Genomic DNA, 24,658 nt, shown 5'->3' with positions numbered 1-24,658 from the left:
TCCTTATGTACGTTATGCAGCTTCTGTAGCTAACTAATTCAAATATTGTATCTATATTATTTTATTGTAACATCTTTAATTATATTTGTTTGTTTGTTTTTGAATTTCGCGCAAACCTACACGAGGGCTATCTACTTAGCGGTCCCTAATAAAGCAGTGAAACACTAGAGGAAAGGCAGCTAATCATCGCCACCCACCGCCAACCTTTGGGCTACTCTTTTACCAACGAATAGTAGGATTGATCGTAACATTATAACGTCCCAACACTTTAAAATGCGAGTATGTTTGGTGCGACGGGGATTCGAACCTGCGATCCTCAGATTACGAGTCAAGCGCACTATCCACCTGGACATGTCGGGTCAGTGTAACTTGGATTTTATGATCGAATTAGTTGATTGCGATAACTTTGATAGATGACTACTGTTTTTAGAGAATTTTGATAGTTGTAATTAGGTTTTAGCTCTGCAATTTAAATGGCGTAGTTGAATTACAGGGATGCTGAACAGCTATATTATTTGAAGATTTATTGAAATTCAAGACGTCACAGAATGCGATGGAAACGGTATGGTGTTTTAAGGGAATTGTTAGCTGAATTTATTTTGTAAAACGTTTCTCAAACGGAAAATGTCAATATAGTAAGCCTATCTATAAACCTCTTTATATATGTTCATGTATACATGAAACAGACATGTTTAAGTCGAGGGTTTAAACAAACCAACAGCTGGCTTTTCAATCAGATTCCTTTATAAGCGATTTCCATCAATGCTCAAGACGGCATACTAAGTGTTGGAAATCGATCTTTTCTGTCTGAAGCCTATTCAACTGGTACAACTGTATCGCAAGACACTGGAGACTAGATTTCATTCGAATAAATCGCACCAACATTACACTTAACAAGTTGATTTCTCTCTTCTTAGTTTCGCTGTAAGTATCTCTGTTCTAAGTCTTTTAGAATTTACTCTTTTTATGTGGATATTGTATAATAATTTGATCTATTTAAATTTTCCTAAAGAAGTAAGCCGAAAACATAATCAAATAAAAAAAAATATTTATTTCCAGACAAGAGTAAAGAGCAAAAACAACGGTTTTTACAAAATGAAACATGAAATTGTTATTAGATACTTTAGTCAGCTAGTTTCAGTAAATCATGGTAACTGTATCACTGAGAATTGTCGGTTTAAATATTTAATAAAAGATTTTATCTTTCTTTATGCCAACAAATGTTTTGGTTTCTCAGTATTCTATATTAGTTCTTAAGTATACAACTCGCAGTATCGTGTTTGCCTATCATTTCATAAGTTGAAAAAAAAGTTTTAATTAAAAAAGTATAACTCGTCCTACTTCAGGAATAAAATAAATGTGAAAGCTCGTTTCCTTGAACGTAATGCTTTTAAAATTCTATTAATTTGTGGTCAGGATTTCACTGGCTCCTTGTAGTGGTTAGTGACTGTAATTTTGTTTGAGAAATATAATATTATGCAGTTGTGGTCCCTAATCCTTTCTCTATCAGTAGGTGACGTATGACAACGTTTCATTTCAGTAGATTTTTTCATACAAAAATTGACAAAGGCTAAACAGTTTCAAAGTAGATTTTTACGTGTTCGTTTTGAACAATATAAATGAGATATATGTATCTCTTTCGAAGACAGATTTCAATTTATCAGCTATGAAAAAAACGATTAGTTAAGTTTTGTAGGTTTGATTTGAATTTTGCGCAAAACTATTTGCACTATCTGTCCATAATTTAGCCGTGTAATTTAGCCAAATATTGGGCTACTCTTTTACCAACGAATAGTAGGGTTGATTGTACATATAACTCCCCCATGGTCAAAAGGGCGAGCCTGTTTGGTGTGACAGAGATTCGAACCCGCGACCCTCAGATTGCGGGTCAAACACTGTAATCATGTAATTTCTTCAGTTACTGGGGTCACGACCTTTCAGTAGTTCAGCTGTAGGTCTAAACAGAAACCTTATTAAGTAGCTCAATGAGTACTAATACGTTTTCAGATAATTATTTTAAAATTCAAACCAGAACTTAATTTGTACTTTACAATGTGTTAATTTTACACCTTAAATAAAATGTTTCAAATTAGATATTCACAATCATTTTAGTACGTATTATAATTTCCTTCGAACGAGTTTCCTATTTATTACGTTACGTATTGCAATTTTAGATACGTCATGTAATGCTCTAAATCTACAAACGTTTTAAATCTATAAAGCGTTTATCACAATTACAACTTCCGAGGTATGTAGTATACTGGCTGTAGCAAAGCAACAATATAAAACTGTCTTTTTGCGTTTAAGGCAAGGTTTTCGAAAGTTCAGTTAGCAACAATATAAAACGTTTATTGCTGATTCTTACACTCGAGAATCTTTTACAAATTTAGAAAACAGGCAATAAACATATAAGAATATAAATTAAAATGCATTTTTGAATTATATGAAACAGAAACACACATAGATATTAAACTAAATATATAATATTATATCTGTTACATTTTTAAATCATTAATATTACACTGACTGTAGAACTCACCATTAATTAACAGACTAGTTATTTTACATCTTTATCAGTGATTTAAATAATGTTATTGAACTGTTCACTCCTTTATCAGGAATTCAAGTACAATATTTTTTCATATCTTTATTATTACTACCTCACAGATCGCATTTTTAACAATTTCATTAGTACCCCACAAACTGCCTGTTTAACGCCTTTATTAATTTATATTTTACTTTCCATATTCCTCGCATAATTTTATTTTGGTAATATTAAATTCTAATAAGGGTTCTAAGCTTAACATCGAACAAAATGAGTCCACTGTATGTTTAAAATATGATTTACTCTTAAGATTCATGCGCAGTATTTCGAACTATTATAATCACGAGTTAAGACTTTTCTTCTCAAATTAAAGGCATAATTTCCAAGGCTGGAAACATTTTTTTTAAATTTTAATACAATCATGGATATATATATATTCTTTTCATCTGCAATATCCGATCATATTTTTAATATATATTTTTAATAATTCAATCAATTTGTTATGTCTGCTTTCTAAAAGAGATTTCTACAAAAATCAACAACTGTTACTTTATGCAAACACAAATTCAAAGACAATTTTTTCCTTATTAATAACTAGACCAGGACAACAAATCATTGACTATACAAAATGTATATATATATATATTTATAAATATCATTTATTGCTTCACAGTGGGAACATTATTGCATAAAATATCAAACCACTGATATTTTCTATTTTTATAGTAATTTTCAATTACACTTACAAATTAATATTCTATTTCTACTTGATTTCATTATTAACAAAACAACATGAAATTGTGTATATAGGCGTTTACTTACCATAAAATGCAAACGATAAGAAATAGTTAAAATAATTCGAGGGAACTCAAAAATGGGGTTTAATTTACTTAAATGTCCCATTATCCCAGATGGAGTCAAAAGATTTCTCTCACTGTTCGATACATTGTTTTGTGTGAAAATGTTTATGAACTTGTAAGAAATCGTTTAAAATAAATATCCCATTGGGTAATATGTAAATTATATTCACCTATCATCAGTTATTGACCCTATCTTCTTCTCTCAAGATTTTGTTCAAATCTCTATCACATCCCTACAGGGTGGATGAAGAGAATTCCAAACTCCTGAACACCCTTCAGGGAAGTCTTTCACTCCAAAACTCCTGATTCTGTTTACTAGACCTTATGATACCTTCGCACGATGTTAAGAGCTGTTCTGTATAAACGTTTCAAATTCGCGTTTCCATGAAAAAACAAAAGAAATTGTTTGTTTGTTTTTCAATTTCGCGCTATCCGTCCCTAATTTATCAACGTAAGACTAGACGGAAGGCAGCTCGTTATCTCAACCCACCGCCAACTTTTGGACTACTCTTTTACCAACGAATAGTGAGATTGATTGTCACTTTATAACGCCCCCACGGCTAAAAGGGCGAGCATGTTTGGTGTGACGGGGTTTCGAACACGCGATTCTTGGATTATGAGTCGAGTGCCTTAACCACCTGGCCATGCCGAGCAACAAAACAAATTTAGCAGATGTCAATATGCATTTTAATTCCTTCTGTATGGTAACAAACTTAAATGGCACAGTACTCTTGACATTTGGTTTACAAAATTATATCACTTCCATTACTACCATTAAAGCTTCATACCTGTTATTAACTTTTGACATTTTAAAGTCGGTGAATAAGTACAAAATATCCTGTTTTTCTCAAACTAATAAATGTTGACTCTGAGCCGCCCTTTCGTATGTTTGTTTTCGAAAACTGTCAACATGCATTTTTGCATGGACGTTTATAATGGTAAAATCTATCCTAAAAGAAAAAAATATTAAGTTCATCATAGAAAATATGTTTTCAGAAAGTAAACAAATAATTTGTAAGCAGGTAAGTTGTAATTACAAGATATCTCGTGATATATCTCAGAATTATTTAAATTACTATTTAATACTTTACGTTCGTCTCAGAAAAACTAGCTCTAAAATTTACAGCGGTAAAAAATAATTTTAAGGCATTACCAGTTTATAGTTGTGCGTATTCAACGCAACCCAGTTTTTAGTAGTTTATTTTCATATTTTCGTCCACTGTGTTTTCTAATTGTATCTTTATCTTTAGAATATGATATTTCACAACGAAGAACACTGCTCATGAATATTTTGGAGACAATAATTAATTTATTAATTACGAACTGGGATTTTCGTCATTCTTACTGCTTACATAAAATACCTGTGCTTCAATGCAGAGTTCAGAAGCCCCTTCATGATTCATTGTACCGATTATTCCCAATTACGTGTAAAACCACTTACAAATACAATTCCTTTCTTACAAAATAAAAACTGTTAAAACACCTTCCCCTCAAACACTGAGCACTTGTACTTATACCAACTTTGATCCCTTAGCTAATTAATAATGATCATAATTTTTAAAACCTTTTGAACACCCGCTAAACACCATTATACTGTTTTAGCTCTCCTTAGTACATCATTGGTAGGGAATCATGTTGTATAAATACGAACATTCTCCAAGACACACTAGCCCGCCTATTATTTTCAGTTCTGCTGGCTCCAGAACTGATGGAGGAGTTACCTGGACATATATATATAAAGCCACGAGGTGATTAATTTATGATGTAGCTTCTTACTAACTTGATCATTGAAAATAACAACTCAAGCAGGACTAAATATATTCGTTTAACATCGAATGTTATATAACATGTTTTTAAATCTTCTTAAAAATTGCTGTTAATATAATATAGGCTTAAGAGACTAACATTTAATATCCCATAATTTCAAGCATGTTTTCTTTATCATTAACATTACCATATATATATATATATATATATGATTTAAAATATATTTTATTTTATCTAAACTTATTACAAAATTAGAAACGTTGATCGGTTGAGTGTTTCAATCACCATAGTTTACTTCAGAAACCACTTGTCTTCAGTTGTACTTAAGACAATGTAAAAACACTCGAAATATTAGCTACGCGTTATGAATTTTATACTCTTTAGATACGTACGTACAAAACAGAATCGGTGACATGGGATATTTATATTTGTGATAACAAATCTCGTTACGAAAAACTAAGAACAATAAAGTGCAACAAAATGTCTATAAATCGAACAGTCGAAATAACAGTCAGACCAAAACTGTAACTAATAAAATAATATTTATACTTTCTATACAAACAAGATTACTGAAAGTTGTTCGCACTGCAATAATAAAACATTAATGAAAACAAGGACCATTTGAAGCTTGTTCTGTGATACATAACTCTGTAAGAAAACGATTGGAACTTGATCTTTGATAATGTTAACTTAGCTCATGAATTAAAGAGAGATAGAGGAAAAATAAACAAAATTTATTAAAATAGATTTCACTCGTTTCTACTAAACTTGTTCTTGTAACAATTCCGGAAACGTACATGATGCGCATGCGTAGGAACATGAATAATCCGGAAATACTGGCTGTTTCCAATAAATTACTGACAGACTTACATATCCTGTCTTTAAAAGAGCCCCAGATTTTATGTTTGGTATATAAGTCAAAGTATGATATTGAAGGGTTACCCACTAACAGTTTTAGAAAATAATTACCGTTTATATTATCCAGTTCAAAGAAAAAATCGAACATTATTTTTAAGTCCTAGATGGTTTAAAGAAACATCACTCTACATAATGTTCATTAGGTAACGTGCAATGATCAGAGTAAACGTTAAATGAGCAAAGTTAAAACATAATGCTTGTTATCTTCATCGGTTGTTATAATGTTAAGTTTTCAGTTCAAAAATGTATTGAAGTGGTTAATTAAAGGCAAAATAAACATATGTTCGTACAATGTTAAAGAAATAAGTTTCTGTTTATGTAACTTTGCGCGAAATTGAAAAACAAAAAAAATACGCTTTTACACACGAGGGCTATCTTCACTAGCCGTCCCTAATTTAGTAATGTAAGACTAGAGGGAAAGCAGCTAGTCATCACCACCCATCGCCAACTCTTGGGCTACTCTTTTACCAACAAATAGTGGGATTGACCGTCACATTATAACGCCCACATAGCATGTTTGGTGCGATAGGGATTTGAATCCGCGACCCTCAGATTACGAGTCGAACGCCTTAACTCACCTAGCCATGCCAGACCAAAAGCGTAATGCTTATAAGTAACCAATAGCGTTTCTAGTTTTCTTACTTCACATTAAAACAACATTTTAAATTACTTTAATTGCGCCCTTATAAGTTCATTAAATCCACAAATTAACGTGTGCTCATTAAGGAAAGTCTATTAATTCATGAAATAATGACTAAAACAATTTCTTACTGGTGTTTGTTGAAGCTAGAATTATCTATAACGGTACTCCAGGTTATTACTATTGTGTTTCAGCCCATGTTTCATTTCTGAAAAGCATACTTTGATGATGCAATTGTACAAAAATCAAACGGTCTTTGTGTCTATTAATGGAAATCTGAAGAGGTCTGTCTGGTTCCTAGTGTATTGCTTATAACAATTAAAGTTTTCCTTATAAAAATCATTTAGTAATTCAGGTTTGGGTATAGGATCTTTTAACTTAGATAAAAGGTCTTTTAAGGGTCCATTATTTATAGATAACACGACTTCCATATTTTGCTACAAATTCTTTGGTGTTTAGGTCCAACTTCTGCTGAGAAGAGTAATACGACAGATAGCGGTTGTTTTCCACTTATTTTGTACATTGTGACTTCCATAATGTTACTTAGCACTTTATAAATGTTGATTAATAAACAAGTTAGGATAACTACTTTTTTCAACATTTACTCATTTTTAGGATGAGACAGAGCCGAACGTTGCTGAAAACAAATTGTAAAGAATAATTCCAGTATAAGTCATGTACATTAAAACAATATAATCTGTACCAAAACACGGACCCTCCGCTAGTACAGCGGTACGTCTCCGGATTTACAACGTTAAAATCAGGGGTTCGATTCCCTTCGGTGGGCTCAGCAAATAGCCCAATGTGGCTTTGATATAGAAAACACACACACTCACCCCCAAAACATAGATTGTATTGTGACTGTGGTAGAGTGACGCATGGTAAAGAATTTAGTTTCAAATTTTACTGTCTTAGCGTTGTGTCACAATTACTTATGCAGGGTCCCCAGTGGCACAGCGGTATATGTCTGGTAACTTACTACGCCAGAAACCATGTTTCGACACTCGTGATGGCCAGAGCACAGATAGTTCATGGTGTAACATTACTATATGTGGTTCAACATCATGAACTAATTATATCTATTGGCAATAACGCTTTCCTTTTGCGTTTTTATATCTTCATTTATTATTCTTTTAATGTTCGGCATATCTTATTATCTAATACGTAGGTTCCAATTTAATTAATCGTATATATGTATTTAATTATTTGATATAAGTCACTAGCTGTTGTATTTTTCCATTTAATACTAGTCAAGGTACCCACCCTGCCTGTTTCACGCACGAATTCATTGTTGTACATTATTCAATATTCTTTATTGTTGTGTTTAATCGTACTCATATTGAAAATGTCTATTATCTGACAAATGCAATATTTATTCTATGTTGAGTGTGTGTGTGTGTGTATGTGTGCTTTCTTCTAGAAAACTCACATCAGGCTATCTGTTGACTCCACCGAAGGGAATCGAACCCCTGATTTTAGCGTTGTAAATCCGCAGAGTTACCGCTATATCAGCGGGAGACAGTTTATGTTGATTGAGGATTATTCAATGTTTAGTTTATGTTGATTGAGGATCTTATTAAGAAAGTGAATGCAATACGTCGGATAAATAATTTTTATTGACATATTGTAAGAGTAATCTACAGGTTTTTCTTAAAATATGCCAGTAAAATACATTATATCACCAAAACAGTTGCTTCCTCTACCAGTTTGTTTTGTTATTATTTATTTTAATTTAAAAAATGTTTTTCTAAAAGTGCAGTTCACAGAGTAACAAATTTAAAAATACCTGCACTCTCAAAATATTGAACCCATTTTTTTTTTTCATTTTCAAAGTTTGTTTTCCAAAATAACTTAAAACATACATCGTTGTAATATTATTAGAATTACAGTCCACAAAAGTCGTGTAATCGGAATATCGCTCGGGTGTTTCCGTCAGACCTTATAATAACATCGAGCTCTGCTCCGAGAGACACCTAGTGTTGTGGTGTTGTCAAAAACACATTAATGAAGAATTGAAAATGTAAAAATCGAAATCAATAGATAATAATTATACACACTTTATTGTAAATAAATATTGGAATATTTAATTATTAGAACTGAATATAAGCTACAGAGATGCGAAGTTTGAAAACAATTCCAGTGATGATAAGTGACACAAAATGAGTGATGTTACGATTAACGATTCTGTACACTTCTTTACTTGGTTTCATGTTGAAAGTCATTATCATATGATCTTCTGCAAATTGTTTTATATAGCAAGATTGTATAGATTTACTTAATTTTCCTTGCAAACATATAAACATTATTACAAGTCATGTACTGGTTATTTGAGGTTTTAAACATATAAAACTAAAGCAACCACATTGCCCGGCATGGCCAGATGGTTAAGGCTCTCGATTCGTAATCTTAGGGGCACGGGTTTAACTCACTGTCACACCAACCATGCAAGCTCTTTCAGCCGTGGAGGCGTTATAACGTGATGGCCAATCCCACTAGTCGTTGGTAAAAGATTAACCCAAGAGTTGGCGGTGGGTGATGATGACTAGCTGCATTCCCTCTAGACTTACACTGATAATTAGAGACGGCTAGCGCAGATAGCCCTTGTATAGCTATGTGCGAAATTCAAAACAAACAATTACACTGTCAATCATATGAACTCTTCGGATGGCATATCTATACATTTTTAAGGTTCACTCCTTTTCCAATAATGTGTTTCTTTACACTTCAGACTCATTTTAGTTTTGAAAGATTTGCCACTTAAATGTACTGGACAGAAAATCGAGATCTGATGACATTTCGAATTGATTGAACTATTCTTGTAAAACAATGAATCGCATTATAGGAGGAAAATTTCGAAGAACAAAGAAATGCATCCTTTAAACTATTTTAATTTTAAAAGTTGCTAAGATACTTAATCAACTCATTGTGAGATAACTGTCTGCATGTAGGAGGTTACCATGTAAAATTAATAAGCTGAGTTTCTACCATGTAATACATGTTATTTTTTATTTATAAAAAAATGTTCTTACTGGTTCATTATTTTGTAAATCGTATTTTACATAACACAGGCTTGCGATCTAAAATTTCATAAAAAATTGTTTTGGTTTTGATTACAGACTTCCAATACAGGTACACAAATTTTTAAAATAATATTATTTATTTTCCATCACGTGAGAATTTTTTTTAATTGTGAAGAAAATGAAGCTCTTACTTATATCAAATTATTATTCTATTTACTACAATGAATATTTTATATTATGTTTGTAGACATTTCCTTGCATACAGTGAGTATAAATACTTGTGTCCAGCACTATTTTTCTCCATTAATCTGTGTTTTTCCAAGTAAAGAAACTCAAACCTCTTACAATTTATATGATGTTGGTTTTACAAATAACTACTTATCACTGTGTGAATAAATAAAGTATATTTATAGTTGTAGAAAAATGTGTCTCATGTACTCCTGTGTATAACTCACCAGTCATTATATGTGTATAAGAAGGTCCTTCAACACAATAAGAAAAAATGTAGCTTATGTAGTTCTGTGTGTAACTCACCTGTCACTGTGTGTGTATGAAAAGTTCTTGCAACACAATAATAAGTGTCTCATGTAGTTTGTTTATAAAACTCGCTTAAAATGACTAGTATTGCTCTTTAAAAACAATAAGATATAAATGTGTCTCATGTAGTTTGTTTATAAAACTCGCTTAAAATGACTAGTATTGCTCTTTAAATACAATAAGATATAAATGTGTCTCATGTAGTTTGTTTATTAGACTCACCATTCACTGTGTGCTTATATAAAGCTCTTTTAACATAATAAGATATAAATGTGTCTCATGTAGTTTTTTTATTAGACTCACCATTCACTGTGTGCTTATATAAAGCTCTTTTAACATATTAAGATATAAATGTGTCTCATGTAGTTTGTTTATTAGACTCACCATTCACTGTGTGCTTATATAAAGCTCTTTTAACATAATAAGATATAAATGTGTCTCATGTAGTTTGTTTATTAGACTCACCATTCACTGTGTGCTTATATAAAGCTCTTTTAACATAATAAGATATAAATGTGTCTCATGTAGTTTGTTTATTAGACTCACCATTCACTGTGTGCTTATATAAAGCTCTTTTAACATAATAAGATGTAAATGTGTCTCATGTAGTTTGTTTATTAGACTCACCATTCACTGTGTGCTTATATAAAGCTCTTTTAACATAATAAGATATAAATGTGTCTCATGTAGTTTGTTTATTAGACTCACCATTCACTGTGTGCTTATATAAAGCTCTTTTAACATAATAAGATGTAAATGTGTCTCATGTAGTTTGTTTATTAGACTCACCATTCACTGTGTGCTTATATAAAGCTCTTTTAACATAATAAGATATAAATGTGTCTCATGTAGTTTGTTTATTAGACTCACCATTCACTGTGTGCTTATATAAAGCTCTTTTAACATAATAAGATGTAAATGTGTCTCATGTAGTTTGTTTATTAGACTCACCATTCACTGTGTGCTTATATAAAGCTCTTTTAACACAATAAGATGTAAATGTGTCTCATGTAGTTTGTTTATTAGACTCACCATTCACTGTGTGCTTATATAAAGCTCTTTTAACACAATAAGATGTAAATGTGTCTCATGTAGTTTGTTTATTAGACTCACCATTCACTGTGTGCTTATATAAAGCTCTTTTAACACAATAAGATGTAAATGTGTCTCATGTAGTTTGTTTATTAGACTCACCATTCACTGTGTGCTTATATAAAGCTCTTTTAACACAATAAGATGTAAATGTGTCTCATGTAGTTTGTTTATTAGACTCACCATTCACTGTGTGCTTATATAAAGCTCTTTTAACACAATAAGATGTAAATGTGTCTCATGTAGTTTGTTTATTAGACTCACCATTCACTGTGTGCTTATATAAAGCTCTTTTAACATAATAAGATGTAAATGTGTCTCATGTAGTTTGTTTATTAGACTCACCATTCACTGTGTGCTTATATAAAGCTCTTTTAACACAATAAGATGTAAATGTGTCTCATGTAGTTTGTTTATTAGACTCACCATTCACTGTGTGCTTATATAAAGCTCTTTTAACATAATAAGATGTAAATGTGTCTCATGTAGTTTGTTTATTAGACTCACCATTCACTGTGTGCTTATATAAAGCTCTTTTAACACAATAAGATGTAAATGTGTCTCATGTAGTTTGTTTATTAGACTCACCATTCACTGTGTGCTTATATAAAGCTCTTTTAACACAATAAGATGTAAATGTGTCTCATGTAGTTTGTTTATTAGACTCACCATTCACTGTGTGCTTATATAAAGCTCTTTTAACACAATAAGATGTAAATGTGTCTTGTGTAATTCTGTTTATAAACTCACCAGTCACTGTGTGCTTATATAAAGCTCTTTTAACACAATAAGATGTAAATGTGTCTCATGTAGTTTGTTTATTAGACTCACCATTCACTGTGTGCTTATATAAAGCTCTTTTAACACAATAAGATGTAAATGTGTCTCATGTAGTTTGTTTATTAGACTCACCAACTGTGTGCTTATATAAAGCTCTTTTAACACAATAAGATGTAAATGTGTCTCATGTAGTTTGTTTATTAGACTCACCATTCACTGTGTGCTTATATAAAGCTCTTTTAACACAATAAGATGTAAATGTGTCTTGTGTAATTCTGTTTATAAAACTCACCAGTCACTGTGTGCTTATATAAAGCTCTTTTATGATAAATGTTCATGTTTGTTTATTAGACTCACCATTCACTGTGTGCTTATATAAAGCTCTTTTAACACAATAAGATGTAAATGTGTCTCATGTAGTTTGTTTATTAGACTCACCATTCACTGTGTGCTTATATAAAGCTCTTTTAACATAATAAGATGTAAATGTGTCTCATGTAGTTTGTTTATTAGACTCACCATTCACTGTGTGCTTATATAAAGCTCTTTTAACACAATAAGATGTAAATGTGTCTCATGTAGTTTGTTTATTAGACTCACCATTCACTGTGTGCTTATATAAAGCTCTTTTAACACAATAAGATGTAAATGTGTCTCATGTAGTTTGTTTATTAGACTCACCATTCACTGTGTGCTTATATAAAGCTCTTTTAACACAATAAGATGTAAATGTGTCTTGTGTAATTCTGTTTATAAGACTCACTTTTATGGCACTTGATTATTATAGAATATCTTAAGCTATGTGTCTCTTCAACGAGATTTAACTCACTGTATAATACATGAGACGGATTTCTAGATCCATGAAACATTAAATTCAATGAAAGCAAAATTCATATCATGATCAGACGAGCATTATATTTTGAGACAAAATCAGCTTTCACAAGTCTGTCTTAACTAAGAGGTACACCACTGAGCAAAGATGATTTTGGATGGTACTGTTGTAAATGTCTTTTTCTTAAACCAGTTTATGTTTATCACAAAAAACAGTTACCTGTAAGATATATGGCTTTTCAACTGAACCAACAACTTCTATATAAACACTTTTTTTTTACAAATAAGTTAATATCGCATCAAATGTTTGCTAAGAAGTTTCTGATATATATATTTTGTATAATAATTATGTATGTGTATTTTTCCAGGAACTATAGTCGGTATATTGTAACTAATTATTTACTTAGAACATACATTTAAGTTTATCCATTTACGAAAAGTAGGCATTATTTATTGGATTCAATTCAGAGATGACCTTTCTAAAATTACTGTGTTTTTTTTGTACATCCGGGGAACTTACCTGACGTATTAGGAATCTATTAACTTTTCTCGTGGTCAAGTAGATACACTTAAACATAAAATGTTATTCTAATTCTAAAATCTTCTACCAGCACTCATTTAGCACTTAAAAATGTATATGCTAAAATTAATGCATAATCTGGTTTCAGGAACAACTGAATTGATAGTGAGCGAAGTGTTATAATTATTAATGTTTTTTCATGGCTTCGCTGTTTGTCAGATGTCAGGCAGTGTGTGAACATGATATTTAAAATAACAATATTCCCTCCATATCGTGATTACATTTACGTCATGTGACGTAAGGGGCTTTTCAGTCCTGTTCCGTTTTCTATACAAAGGGTATGCATGGTGTTCTATAAAAACAATAAATAATATTCAACTACTAATCGCAAAACTGCAAATTCCTAATCTTCAACGTGAAGTGTAATAATAATCGGAGTTTGCAAAATTAGATTAGTACAGTCTGCCATGTCCACCCAAGGGAATCGAACACCTGATTTTAGCGTTGTTTCACAGGGAGACTTTCTGTATTTGTTTTTGTACTTAAAATTCAAAAACAGAACTCAAGGTAATAATAGTAACTCTCTGTTGTTAATGTCTAAACGTTTATAAAATATGTTTTTGGGTTTATAATCTACATAGCATAAAAACAACTTTAATAAATAACAGTGTTTATTAAATGTATACAGGACGACGGAAATATTGTAATAATTTTATAAAAAAATGAGAAATATAAATAAATGTGTATGTTTTTTTATTTAAAATGTTCGAATTAGTAAAAAACAAAACAAAAAAAACAGTCGTTACCAACCACATGTAAGAGATTATAAGATACAATTTTGAAATACATAATAAACAGACCCAAGATATAACACGGTGTAAATGTGAAAGAGATTTCATAATTATGTAAAGAAGAGAAATACTGTTTTAAAACTTTACCGTACGTCATTAGGTAAACATTGTTCTGTTATGTGTGTATTTGCCTTCTTGAATAATAAAGGTATTGCGTGAATTTGAAGAATACAGTAAAATTACAGTACAACGCAGCTCTGTGACAATTTCTATAGATATATATGGTCACTTGTTTATATCTAACAGGTATTGGATATGATATTCACTTACTTGTATGTGAAAGATATTAACAAGATTAGAATATAAGGTTAATAAAGTTCATCAACGACCGTTAAAGACAAACCAAAGAGTACAGAGTCCAAGGACCTCAGTTTTTCAACGTCAAATTTAATGTGAGTTGAGTTGCATATCAAACATCGTGCACGTGATGTTATAAACAAAAACTAGGAAGAAACCAGTAAAAACGTTCATTTCCGAAACCCTAGTACTCCATTGTCTGCTGTTTTGTGTACATGGAAACTTCATCTTAGTTTTATTTAAGTTATATCAGTAAACGTACCTAAGGCATTACCAGAGTCAACCCGTGTACCCGGGTGGTATAGAGGTAAGTGTATGGAGTTGCAACGCTATTATTATAGGGTTTGATTCACGATGGTCAACACAGCAGATAGTTAACTGTGGTTCTGCTGTAAAAGACACATAAACATCGTTTGTTTGTTTTTGAATTTCGCGCAAAGCTATTCGCGCTAGCCGTCCCTAATTTAGCAGTGTAAGACTAGAGGGAAGGCAGCTAGTCATCACCACCCACCGCCAACTTTTACGAACGAATAATGGGATTGACCGTCACATTCTAACGTCCCCACGGCTGAAAAGGCGAGCATGTTTGGTGCGACAGGGATGCGAACCCGCGACCCTCAGATTACGAGGCGCACGCTTTAACCCACCTGGCCAGGCCGAGCCCTCACATATAGTGAAAAAAAATGTTTTAGTGAATATACTTTTTTGCATTTTTTTCATTAATTGTAAAAACTGAAAACGTATTAGTGTTACTTGTCATAACGGCGACAAAAAGCAAGAAAAGTAGTGTTTTATTTTGTATAAAATCAAACTACGAGATTGCTACAAATCAAGTTCGTTATTCATCTAAAACTAAAACCTTATTCTTAGTTAAACATTTACGTGTCAAATGTAAAGTTTTCTCTTGGTATACAGAAATACGTACATGTTTGCAGACAAAACAATATTAACGACAGGTAAGTAAAGAGATATTTAAGTGATTGGCTAAAAGTTTTAATGAACGTCGAGGTGACATTTTAGTAAACTATATATAGTGCTATTAGGGATACTATAATGCGTAAACAAGAACATTTGTTTTTATTAAAAAATCATGTCGTTATATCTTTTATAGCAGTGGCATTCAAGTATTGTTTGCTTACGATGAAAGAAAGAATGAAAGATGATTAGATCATTGCAATAAGTAAATTTTAGGAAGCTTCAGAGAGCGATGAGTTAACATATCGATTTTCTAAATGCTTTCTGAAATGTCATAATGCTCGTGGCATTTACATTAACATAACAAATATCATTTCAGTAGAACGACTAAAGGCAAATAGAATGCTTGCGAGAGAAACTTTTGAGAAGTGTTATCGCTGTAAACTTTATCAGGTTAGTAGTAGATGGTGAACTTGCAGTATTTATGGTGCAATGACTGAAATCAGAAACCTTGGTGAGTCAAAGAGTAAAATGTTACGTGGCTTTCTAAACAACTACATATCGTTTGTTTGTTTGTTTGTTTGTTTATTTGTTTTTTTTTATTTCGCGCAAAGCTACAAGAGGGGTATCTGTCCTAGCAGTCCCTAATTTAGTAGTGTAAGACTAGACCAAAGGCAGCTAGTCATCGCCACCCATCGCCAACTCTTGGGCTACTCTTTTACCAACGAATAGTGGGATTGACCGTAACTTTATAACGCCCTCATGGCTGAAAGGGCGAACATGCTTGGTGCAACAGGGATTATATTTCGTATTGCGTGCTTTTACCGATGTTAGCTCTCTCTAACAGAGTTGATACAGAGAATAAAAAAAACTCGAACAACGCCAATAGTTACAGAAATTAGCGTGGACATAAAAAACTGGCGACTTTGTGTAGTGCAGTTGCTATACTAAGTTTTGTGAGCTTTCGCACATTAAGTTCTACTGTTATATTTTTGATAACTTTTATTATGTTTCACTAAAAGAGAGTTTTTAAAAAGTAAGTTTAACACAATAATTTGTTTTAAGATCCAAATGTAAGTTTAAAACTAACTTAATGAAGAGAAATTACTTTTGTATCTACAAGTGACTGTTTTCTTTAGTTTTATATTTATTTGAAACACAAGTAAAGGTGTATCATTTATTTTAATATAAGTAAATTCATGTTTGTGTTTGCGAATTGTATCTCCAAGTATCTTATACATACGGCAGGTGCTGTTGTTCAGATCTTGTTAAGAATGGGTTCAGTTACATATTCATTATTTACAAGTTTGTTTATCATAAAAAGACACGCCTGTGTTAGTAGATCATGTGTCTATTATGTAACACGAACAATATGTATATCTGCAGACTCATAAAAAAGTGTTTTCATCCTTCAAGAAAACGCTTAAATAGGTTTGTATATGTTCAGAATCCATGAACAAGATATCAAATAAAAATTGTATTCAAAATTTGATCTCGTACTATTGCGATTTCCGTATGCTTTTACATGTATAAGAAATATTATCTTTTATCATTATCTATTATATAACTATTCATCTGTCCATAAACTTACACTCTTATCGAAGCATTGTCATACTTGTAGAAGGAAATAAAAAATGTCACTACGCTCAGAAATTGTGGATTCTGTTACACCAGATTTTGTGATGAACAGTACTTAGACACATATATTAACTGACATCTATTACATTATGTAACAAATTTTGTTCTTGGATAGTATGAGTTATTTCGTAATTGCTTATGTTGTAAAAGTACAGAAAATGGCCATTATACCCTTCAAACTTTGCTTTTGTGACTTGGATAATGAAATTTAGAAATTAACCTATTTTTTATGTAAAAACGGGCAAATTTGCACATTTTCATTTACATAAGGTCTGAATAAAACAACATATGAATAAAGATTTACATGTGTTTATACCAAAGTTATACAAAAATGTTTAGAAGTGAGTAGTTTTTCGAGATTTGCGACTGTAATGTAAATCACTTTCACGTATCAGCTCCCAAATACAGTCACTCATCATGTTTTCGTATACGCTCCCAGGTCACAAATGCAAAGTTTGAAGAGAAAAATAGGTCTTTTCCATTTGCTTTAGACATAAGCAATTGGAAAATAACACTTTCTGTCCGGGAACAAGAAAAAGTAAAAATTTTGTTACATAGTGTTATCACTCAAAAGAGTGTAGTTGAATTTTTATATTAACTTTGTTTAAAATATCATGTTTATAATAAGTTTTTATGAGTGTCAAGTCCTCGTTATTTGACACTGAATTTAAAATAACTAAAAAAATAAGTTAACGCTTTCCTCCGCAAAAGTGTAAAATAAGTCTGATATAGCTTTAAAAATTTAATTTTATGTTTATACATATATTTACCATTTCTTAGATTGGCCTTTAATTTTGGCATATGTATATGATGATACGAGAGAAGTAGATATCAAAGGAATATATTATTATAAGCACTTCTCAGGTCATAAAAAATTGTAAACATTTCTTACGAAAGTACCCACTTAACTCAAAGAAACAGAATACCACATGAAATTATCTCCTAAGTAAATTAAAATATCCACAAAAATTATTCGTGGTGTAGTGTTTTAGCTGTGAGAAAGGGTAAAAATATAACATCTTTACATCCTTTCAGCTAGTTTACACGGGAGTTGCATGTCATTTTAAATACCTCTTCACACTCTGGAAAAAGGAAAGTCTGGCCAATAAAACAGATGCTGACTTAATCGAAATTAATAAGATCGAAGAAAGGGTGGAAGACTTTATCGAGTAAAGTGACGGACAAATGTTATCAGCGTTTTCCTGCTCCACGAGTGGCGTAGTCAGATAAAATGATTGACATCTATTGATAATAACTAGCTATCAAACAAACTTTCCAAAATAACATCTTTGAACCGGTAGTAGGGGGTAGAAGATAGGTTGTGAACTATAGTTTCTCTCACAATGAAATTAATTTTTGTTTGATTTGGATAGCATAGCAGTTTGTGAGTCACGCAGATCATGATTTTGTTTTATTAATACAGGCAGTAAAATAGTTCGTGTAACGAAATTAATATTGTATATTTATTTTAATATCCATGTTTATTTCAGTTTAATATATATTTAAAAATGCATGTAACCTATACTCTTAAAATTGTATTGCACAAGTCCCGCCTATTCTCTGAATTTGTAAAAGATTCTCTAGTGTAAGAAGAAACAATATATGCTTCACATTGTTGCCAACTGCTCTTTCGAGAACATCGTTTAAAGTTGATAAATCGATGCACCAAGAGATGGTTTTAAGAATATTGTTGGTTTGCTACAATCAGTATACAATAAACCTTGGAAGCTATAACTGTGATAAAAGTTTATTAATGGAAAAACTACAGATATTTGATCAAGAACATTTATAATTTCGAATATCACAAACAATTCAACGTCAGTGAATTAACTTCGATCATTAATATTTCTACAAGAACATTCGATATTTTTGTCGGTAAAAACAGGGTACAAAGAAGCTAGCTGGCTTTCCGTCAGGTGAAGTGTACCTGTGTATCAACACAAAATTGATTCGCTCATCGTGAATCATCGACAAAATATCCATTTACAAACCAGATAAAAGACCCAGTAATGTTTAGAAGTTTATAACCTTTTGTATATATATTATAATTGGTAATAACTATTTGTAATAAAGGCTATTATAAATGGTATTGTTGTTTGTATATTAAAATATATTTGTTTTAAGAAAAAAATTGTTTGCATCAATACTGTTGCCAAATATCATAAAGTTAATACATACCTACATTTAATTACCTTTTAAATTCAAATTATAATTTCCGTGATACGTACTATAATAAATTGAGGCTCGTCATATGTGTGAGTCATACACCTTTAAATTTTTGGTTTATAAAGATAGTGTGGTACTTTGTGAATCACATATCATGTAGTGTGAACACTTGACAGTGATATGCATGTTGTGAAACAATTTAAGCTTACGTATACTTCACAAGTAAAAAAAAGATGTAATTTATTTCGTTTGGAAAGTAACTTTTAACTAATATAAACCAGATATAAACCAGGATATAGCATATCCTGAAATCGCGTGCACAAAATGTCAAAACGTTTCTCACAGAAGTTAGAATAGTTTTACCTTTTAACATGGTGAAATTAATCTAAGAATACCGATTCTAAGTTTAACTCAAAGAAAGTTTTCCTTACTGTTTATTCCTATTCAGTGCCGGCCCGGCACGGCCAGGAAGGTTAAGGTGCTCGACTCGTAATCTGAGGGTCGCGGGTTCGATTCCCCATCACACCAAACATGCTCGCCCTTTCAGCTGTGAGGGTGTTATAATGTGATGATCAATCCTACTATTCGTTGGTAAAATAGTAGCTCAAGAGTTAGCGGTAGGTGGTGATGACTTCCCTCTAGTCTTACACTGCTAAATTAGGGACGGCTAGCGCAGATTGACCTTCAGTAGCTTTGCGCGAAATTCAAAAACAAACAAACCTATTCACTAATAGCTTCAAACGTTTTTTTTCTTTCATAATCCGCTCTCTTAATATTTAGTTTACCCTTAAATAACCCTTTTTGATATCCAATTCGAAAGTAAAAGATGCTTTAATTGAAACGGCAAAAAATATTCACAGCAATGAAGCTGCAATTATGATAAAACACAATGGTAGATAAAATGTAGTTATTAAAACTGACACATATAATAAAATCTAAAAAATTCTAGACACGAAACGTTGTTTAATAATAACAAGAATGCAAAATGCTACAAAAGCAAAACTTTATTCTGTATAAATTAGTTACACGCCTGTAAGTTATTCTTCTGTTGTTTTAGACAGAAAACTATTTTAAAATGTTTGTATAACTTTTGACCTACTGAAGTGTTATTTGCATTTTCTTACTTTTAGCAGTATATGTACTTTTATTTTAAATAATTAAAAATTGCTAAGCAAATCATATGAGTCACATATAATCCAAAAATGTACTGATTCACAAGCTTATTATACACATATATATGCATGTATATATAAAATATTATCTTCAGGTAATACCTTATATGCATATGTAAGATATTTCAGAAAAGCTTCATGAATTTCATAACAAGTACCTAATTAATAGGAGCTTCATCGTTTAATATAAGATTATACATTAATATACCTACACTTTTAATTGCTACATCATAAAATTACTACTATATTGCACCCATTTAATAATTATCAGTTTGTACAATATTAACATACGAATTTTAGTGTACAACATATATGGATAAAGGCACCTAAGATTCAGGTATAACCGTTCCTAATTTTGAATTATGGACCAAAAAATGCAGTCATCAACCGCACTGCAACACCTTTGTTCGATCCTTTCAGCTGAACGAAGGTATGACTATCTATTTTATAATGCATCCACGGCTTAAAATGGGGACTGTGGTCAGAAACTTCACACCTCAATTTTTGCACCTTGCAATCCGCAGCCTGACTATTCCGCATGTACATTTAATGCTAAATTTAATCTAAATACTTGCGTAGAGCAAGCTGGTTAGCATGAATAAGAAAGACACACGTATATTTTTAGAAACTGTAAGGTTTTCTTCATCACTTCTGAGAACACATTTTATTCTTGAATTAAAGATGAAAGTAAACTTTGATTTTTGTAAAGAGATTCATCCAAACTGGAATACATACATATATATATATATATATGTATGATGTTATTGTTATTTAATTTTCTTAGTTTAAGTTTTAGAGAAAAACCAAAGACACAAAACAAAGCTTTCTCAAATACTCAGCGCTTAGTTTCATATAACAAGTTAGAAGAACTAAACTATGACATATTATCTGCTGTTGGATAGGTTACGATCATCAGAGGAAATCATTTTGTTATACAATAAAGCCTCCTTATATTAACAGAAAAACTAACAATGAAAAAAAATACATCTTTAACATTATTAAGACAGATTAAGGTTCAAATAGTGAATAAACTCAAACCATTCTATGATGAAAAACAAATCATATGACATTTGTTTATTTTATTCTTAATTTTTGAACTACTAAACTAGAAGGAAGATAGCACCCATTTCCAACTCTTAAACTTATCTTGTTTGAAAGAATAGTTGGCTTTAACCTTATAGCTTGTACAATACTAACTCATTTTACGAAGTTACTTTTTGCGAAAATAGGAAGTGAACCATGAACCATCAGATACACATTCCGTAAACGCTAACCAAAAGACCAGCCATACCCAATGAATAACGGAAAAGACACACACAAAAAAAAACAACAACAACATTAATTGCACAATTTGTAATATTGATGAATATTTCTTAAAAATAAACAATAAAATATTACAGTTAAAACCTTTTTATGACGTATTTCTAAGTCACTGCCTCCTAGTAAAACAGCGGTATGTTTGTGGACTCACACCACTAAAAATTGGATTTCGATACCTGCGATGGTTAGAGCACAGATACCCATTGTGTAGCTTTGTGCTTAATTCTAAGCAAACAAACAAATTTTAAGATATTTTAAAATTATATGTTTCAGAAAGACATATTTCATATATAGACTCCCCGCTAGTACAGCGGAAAGTCTACAGATTTACAATACTAAAATTAGGGGTTTAATTCCCCTCGGTGGGCTCAGCAGATAGCCAGATGTGGCTTTGCTATAAGAAAACACCCACACATTCATAGATAGAAGAAACGTGCAATTATTATATCACTTTTAATATCATTTGCTTTATTTCTTAAGATGCATATTTGTCGAAATATTTTCTTATATGTCAAAGGAAAACTTAAGATTACCCACCTTTTAGGGTTCTCTAAATTTAGCATCGAGCCATTATATGCTCACTATGACCCATGCTAACAAATGGATATTAAGCTAGCAATGAGACTCTCAACGTTTCGACTACAACTCTTCACCAGTCAAAACGTTGAGATTAAAGCATTCTCTCATAGCATTCATAACTTCATAGCTGCCCTAGTATCCACTGTATTCCCAACTGAAATTTTTTTACTAATGTTTTCCTATACACTGCCTTGGATCTAACATCCGCCATTAACTACTGTGAATATTAAATAACTGAAGTAAATATTCCTTAAAGTAACTATTCGCAGTCTGAATTTATATATTCCTATTACAACACTGAACTTACAACTCATTTGTGTTAAATATAAAACGGTCGTGATAAACATTTAACGCACAATCCAATTTTGGTATACCTGACAGAGCCTGGTAGCAGCCAGGCACTCGACTTGTAATCTGTAGGTTGTAATCCTGTCCCCGAACATGCTTTCCCTTTCAGACGTGAAAATCAGTCCCTTTGGTAAAAAAGAGTATTTATAGAGTAAACGGTGTGTAGCATTAACTAGCTGCTTTCCCTCTAGTCTACCACTACTAAATTAGATAAAGATGGACCAGTTAGCCTTTGAGTTTATGAAAAATTAAACAAACCAACAGGATTGCTCTATATAAAACAGTGGTGGTGAACATTGAAGCACAACTTACTTTCGTAATATTGTTGTTTATTTTTGTTAATACAAAATAAAATAATATGCGATTCAAATAGACACTGGAATATCTCCATGTTTAGCGTGGATGTATGAAATAAAGTCAGAGTTGCTAGCGTGGCTTGGGACTTAATTAGGATAATAATGACCGTGTGTTACCTGACATACTCCTGAGATGGGGGGAGAGCAGAATCCGACGTTGTTTCAGGTTCATAGCTAAACATTCCGTTCTGAAGTTGACTACTAAGGAGTGACAACCTGTCTTCATGGTCCTTCGTGTCCGTGAGACTTGTCGACAGAGACAGGAGTGAAGAAGCAGTCCTGTCCTTGTGACGGAAAGCGGGTCGATGTCGATATTGGCCAGGCTGCCTTCTACTAGGACGGGACTTTCGACCCATTAACCCTGCAGTACACTGACTAAACATGTGAGTGTAGAAGTTTATTATCACATCATTTGAAAAGAAACTAAACCTACGTTATTCCACGACTGGAAACCAACCAGCTTTGGTTGCTGAATCCTTTTATTTTTGTATCTTATTTACACTGTCATAAGCAATTAGATTCAGGGACAAAATCTTGCAATTTATTTTCATTCATTGTAATTTTTAGCTCGTATTATATTCAGAAAACAATCAACGTGATAGATTTCATAGACGCAAAGCAGAAAGTATGAAACGCAACATTAACTTCAGCTTCTCAGCCACGTCACAGATACCGTTGCTTATAACACAGCATCTTATTAGCCGCAAAAGTTCGTAGATGTAAAACATAATGCTTATAATACTCTACGAAGGCTCCAGCTGTTGTTTGGCCAGCTCTTCATAAGTATCGTATTAAAGACACTCAAGCTCACATCGCCCATTTTTAACAACGTGTAACTCCTAAACGAGTTGAGGAGTCTCTAATTAGTCATTATCGCAGTTAGCTAGTTACATCACGCAGCGACGAACGGAGCACGGTGTGATAATAAAAGTGTAGTGGCAGAGGATCATGGGAAATATTGTCGTATCTTTTTACATGAGACCAAACTCTCAAACAACAGTATATAAAACTTGTCAGAAACGTAGGCGGAACAGAACTGTACGTCAGTAAAGGCAGACTGTACGAAAGAGATGTACCCTTTGCTATAGCATGAGAACAACTAACAAAAAAATCCAGTTCCAGGTATATTCGGTACACGTCTAGTTAAACAATAATTCCAAGTGTATTCGGTATACGTCTAATTAAACAATAATTACAGGCGTATTCGGTACACGTTTATTAAAACAATAATTCCAGATTTATTCGATACGTATCTAGTTAAACAATAATTCCAGGTTTATTCGGTACACAACTAGTTAAAAAATAATTCCAGGTCTATTTAGTACACGTCTAGTTAAACAATAATTCCAGATTTATTCGGAACATGTCTAGTTAAACAATAATCCCAGGTTTATTCGGTACATGTCTAGTTAAACAATAATTCCAGATTTATTCGGTACTTGTCTAGTTAAACAATAATTCCAGGTTTATTCGGTACATGTCTAGTTAAACAATAATTCCAGATTT

At 32.0% G+C, this 24,658-nt stretch overlaps 1 protein-coding gene across 4 annotated transcripts in view; it reads right to left on the bottom strand.

Annotated features, from left to right (window-relative positions):
• LOC143244972 (eye-specific diacylglycerol kinase-like) overlaps nt 1-24,658 on the bottom strand; it is a 324,629-nt gene that overhangs the window by 181,235 nt on the left and 118,736 nt on the right. The window contains exon 1 of one of the 4 annotated variants that reach the window (XM_076490624.1): nt 23,270-24,162. The exons of the other annotated variants lie outside the window; for them this stretch is intronic. Coding sequence (XP_076346739.1) covers nt 23,270-23,535 — 266 coding nt within the window. The 5' untranslated portion in view covers nt 23,536-24,162. Of the gene's footprint in view, nt 1-23,269; nt 24,163-24,658 lie in introns of those variants that run through there. 4 annotated transcript variants of the gene reach the window in all.

This window comes from Tachypleus tridentatus, chromosome 1 (assembly GCF_004210375.1).
Source record: "Tachypleus tridentatus isolate NWPU-2018 chromosome 1, ASM421037v1, whole genome shotgun sequence".
Taxonomy (NCBI): domain Eukaryota; kingdom Metazoa; phylum Arthropoda; class Merostomata; order Xiphosura; family Limulidae; genus Tachypleus; species Tachypleus tridentatus.
The sequence above is the reverse complement of the archived record's forward strand: the minus strand, read 5'-3'. Positions and strand labels throughout refer to the sequence as shown.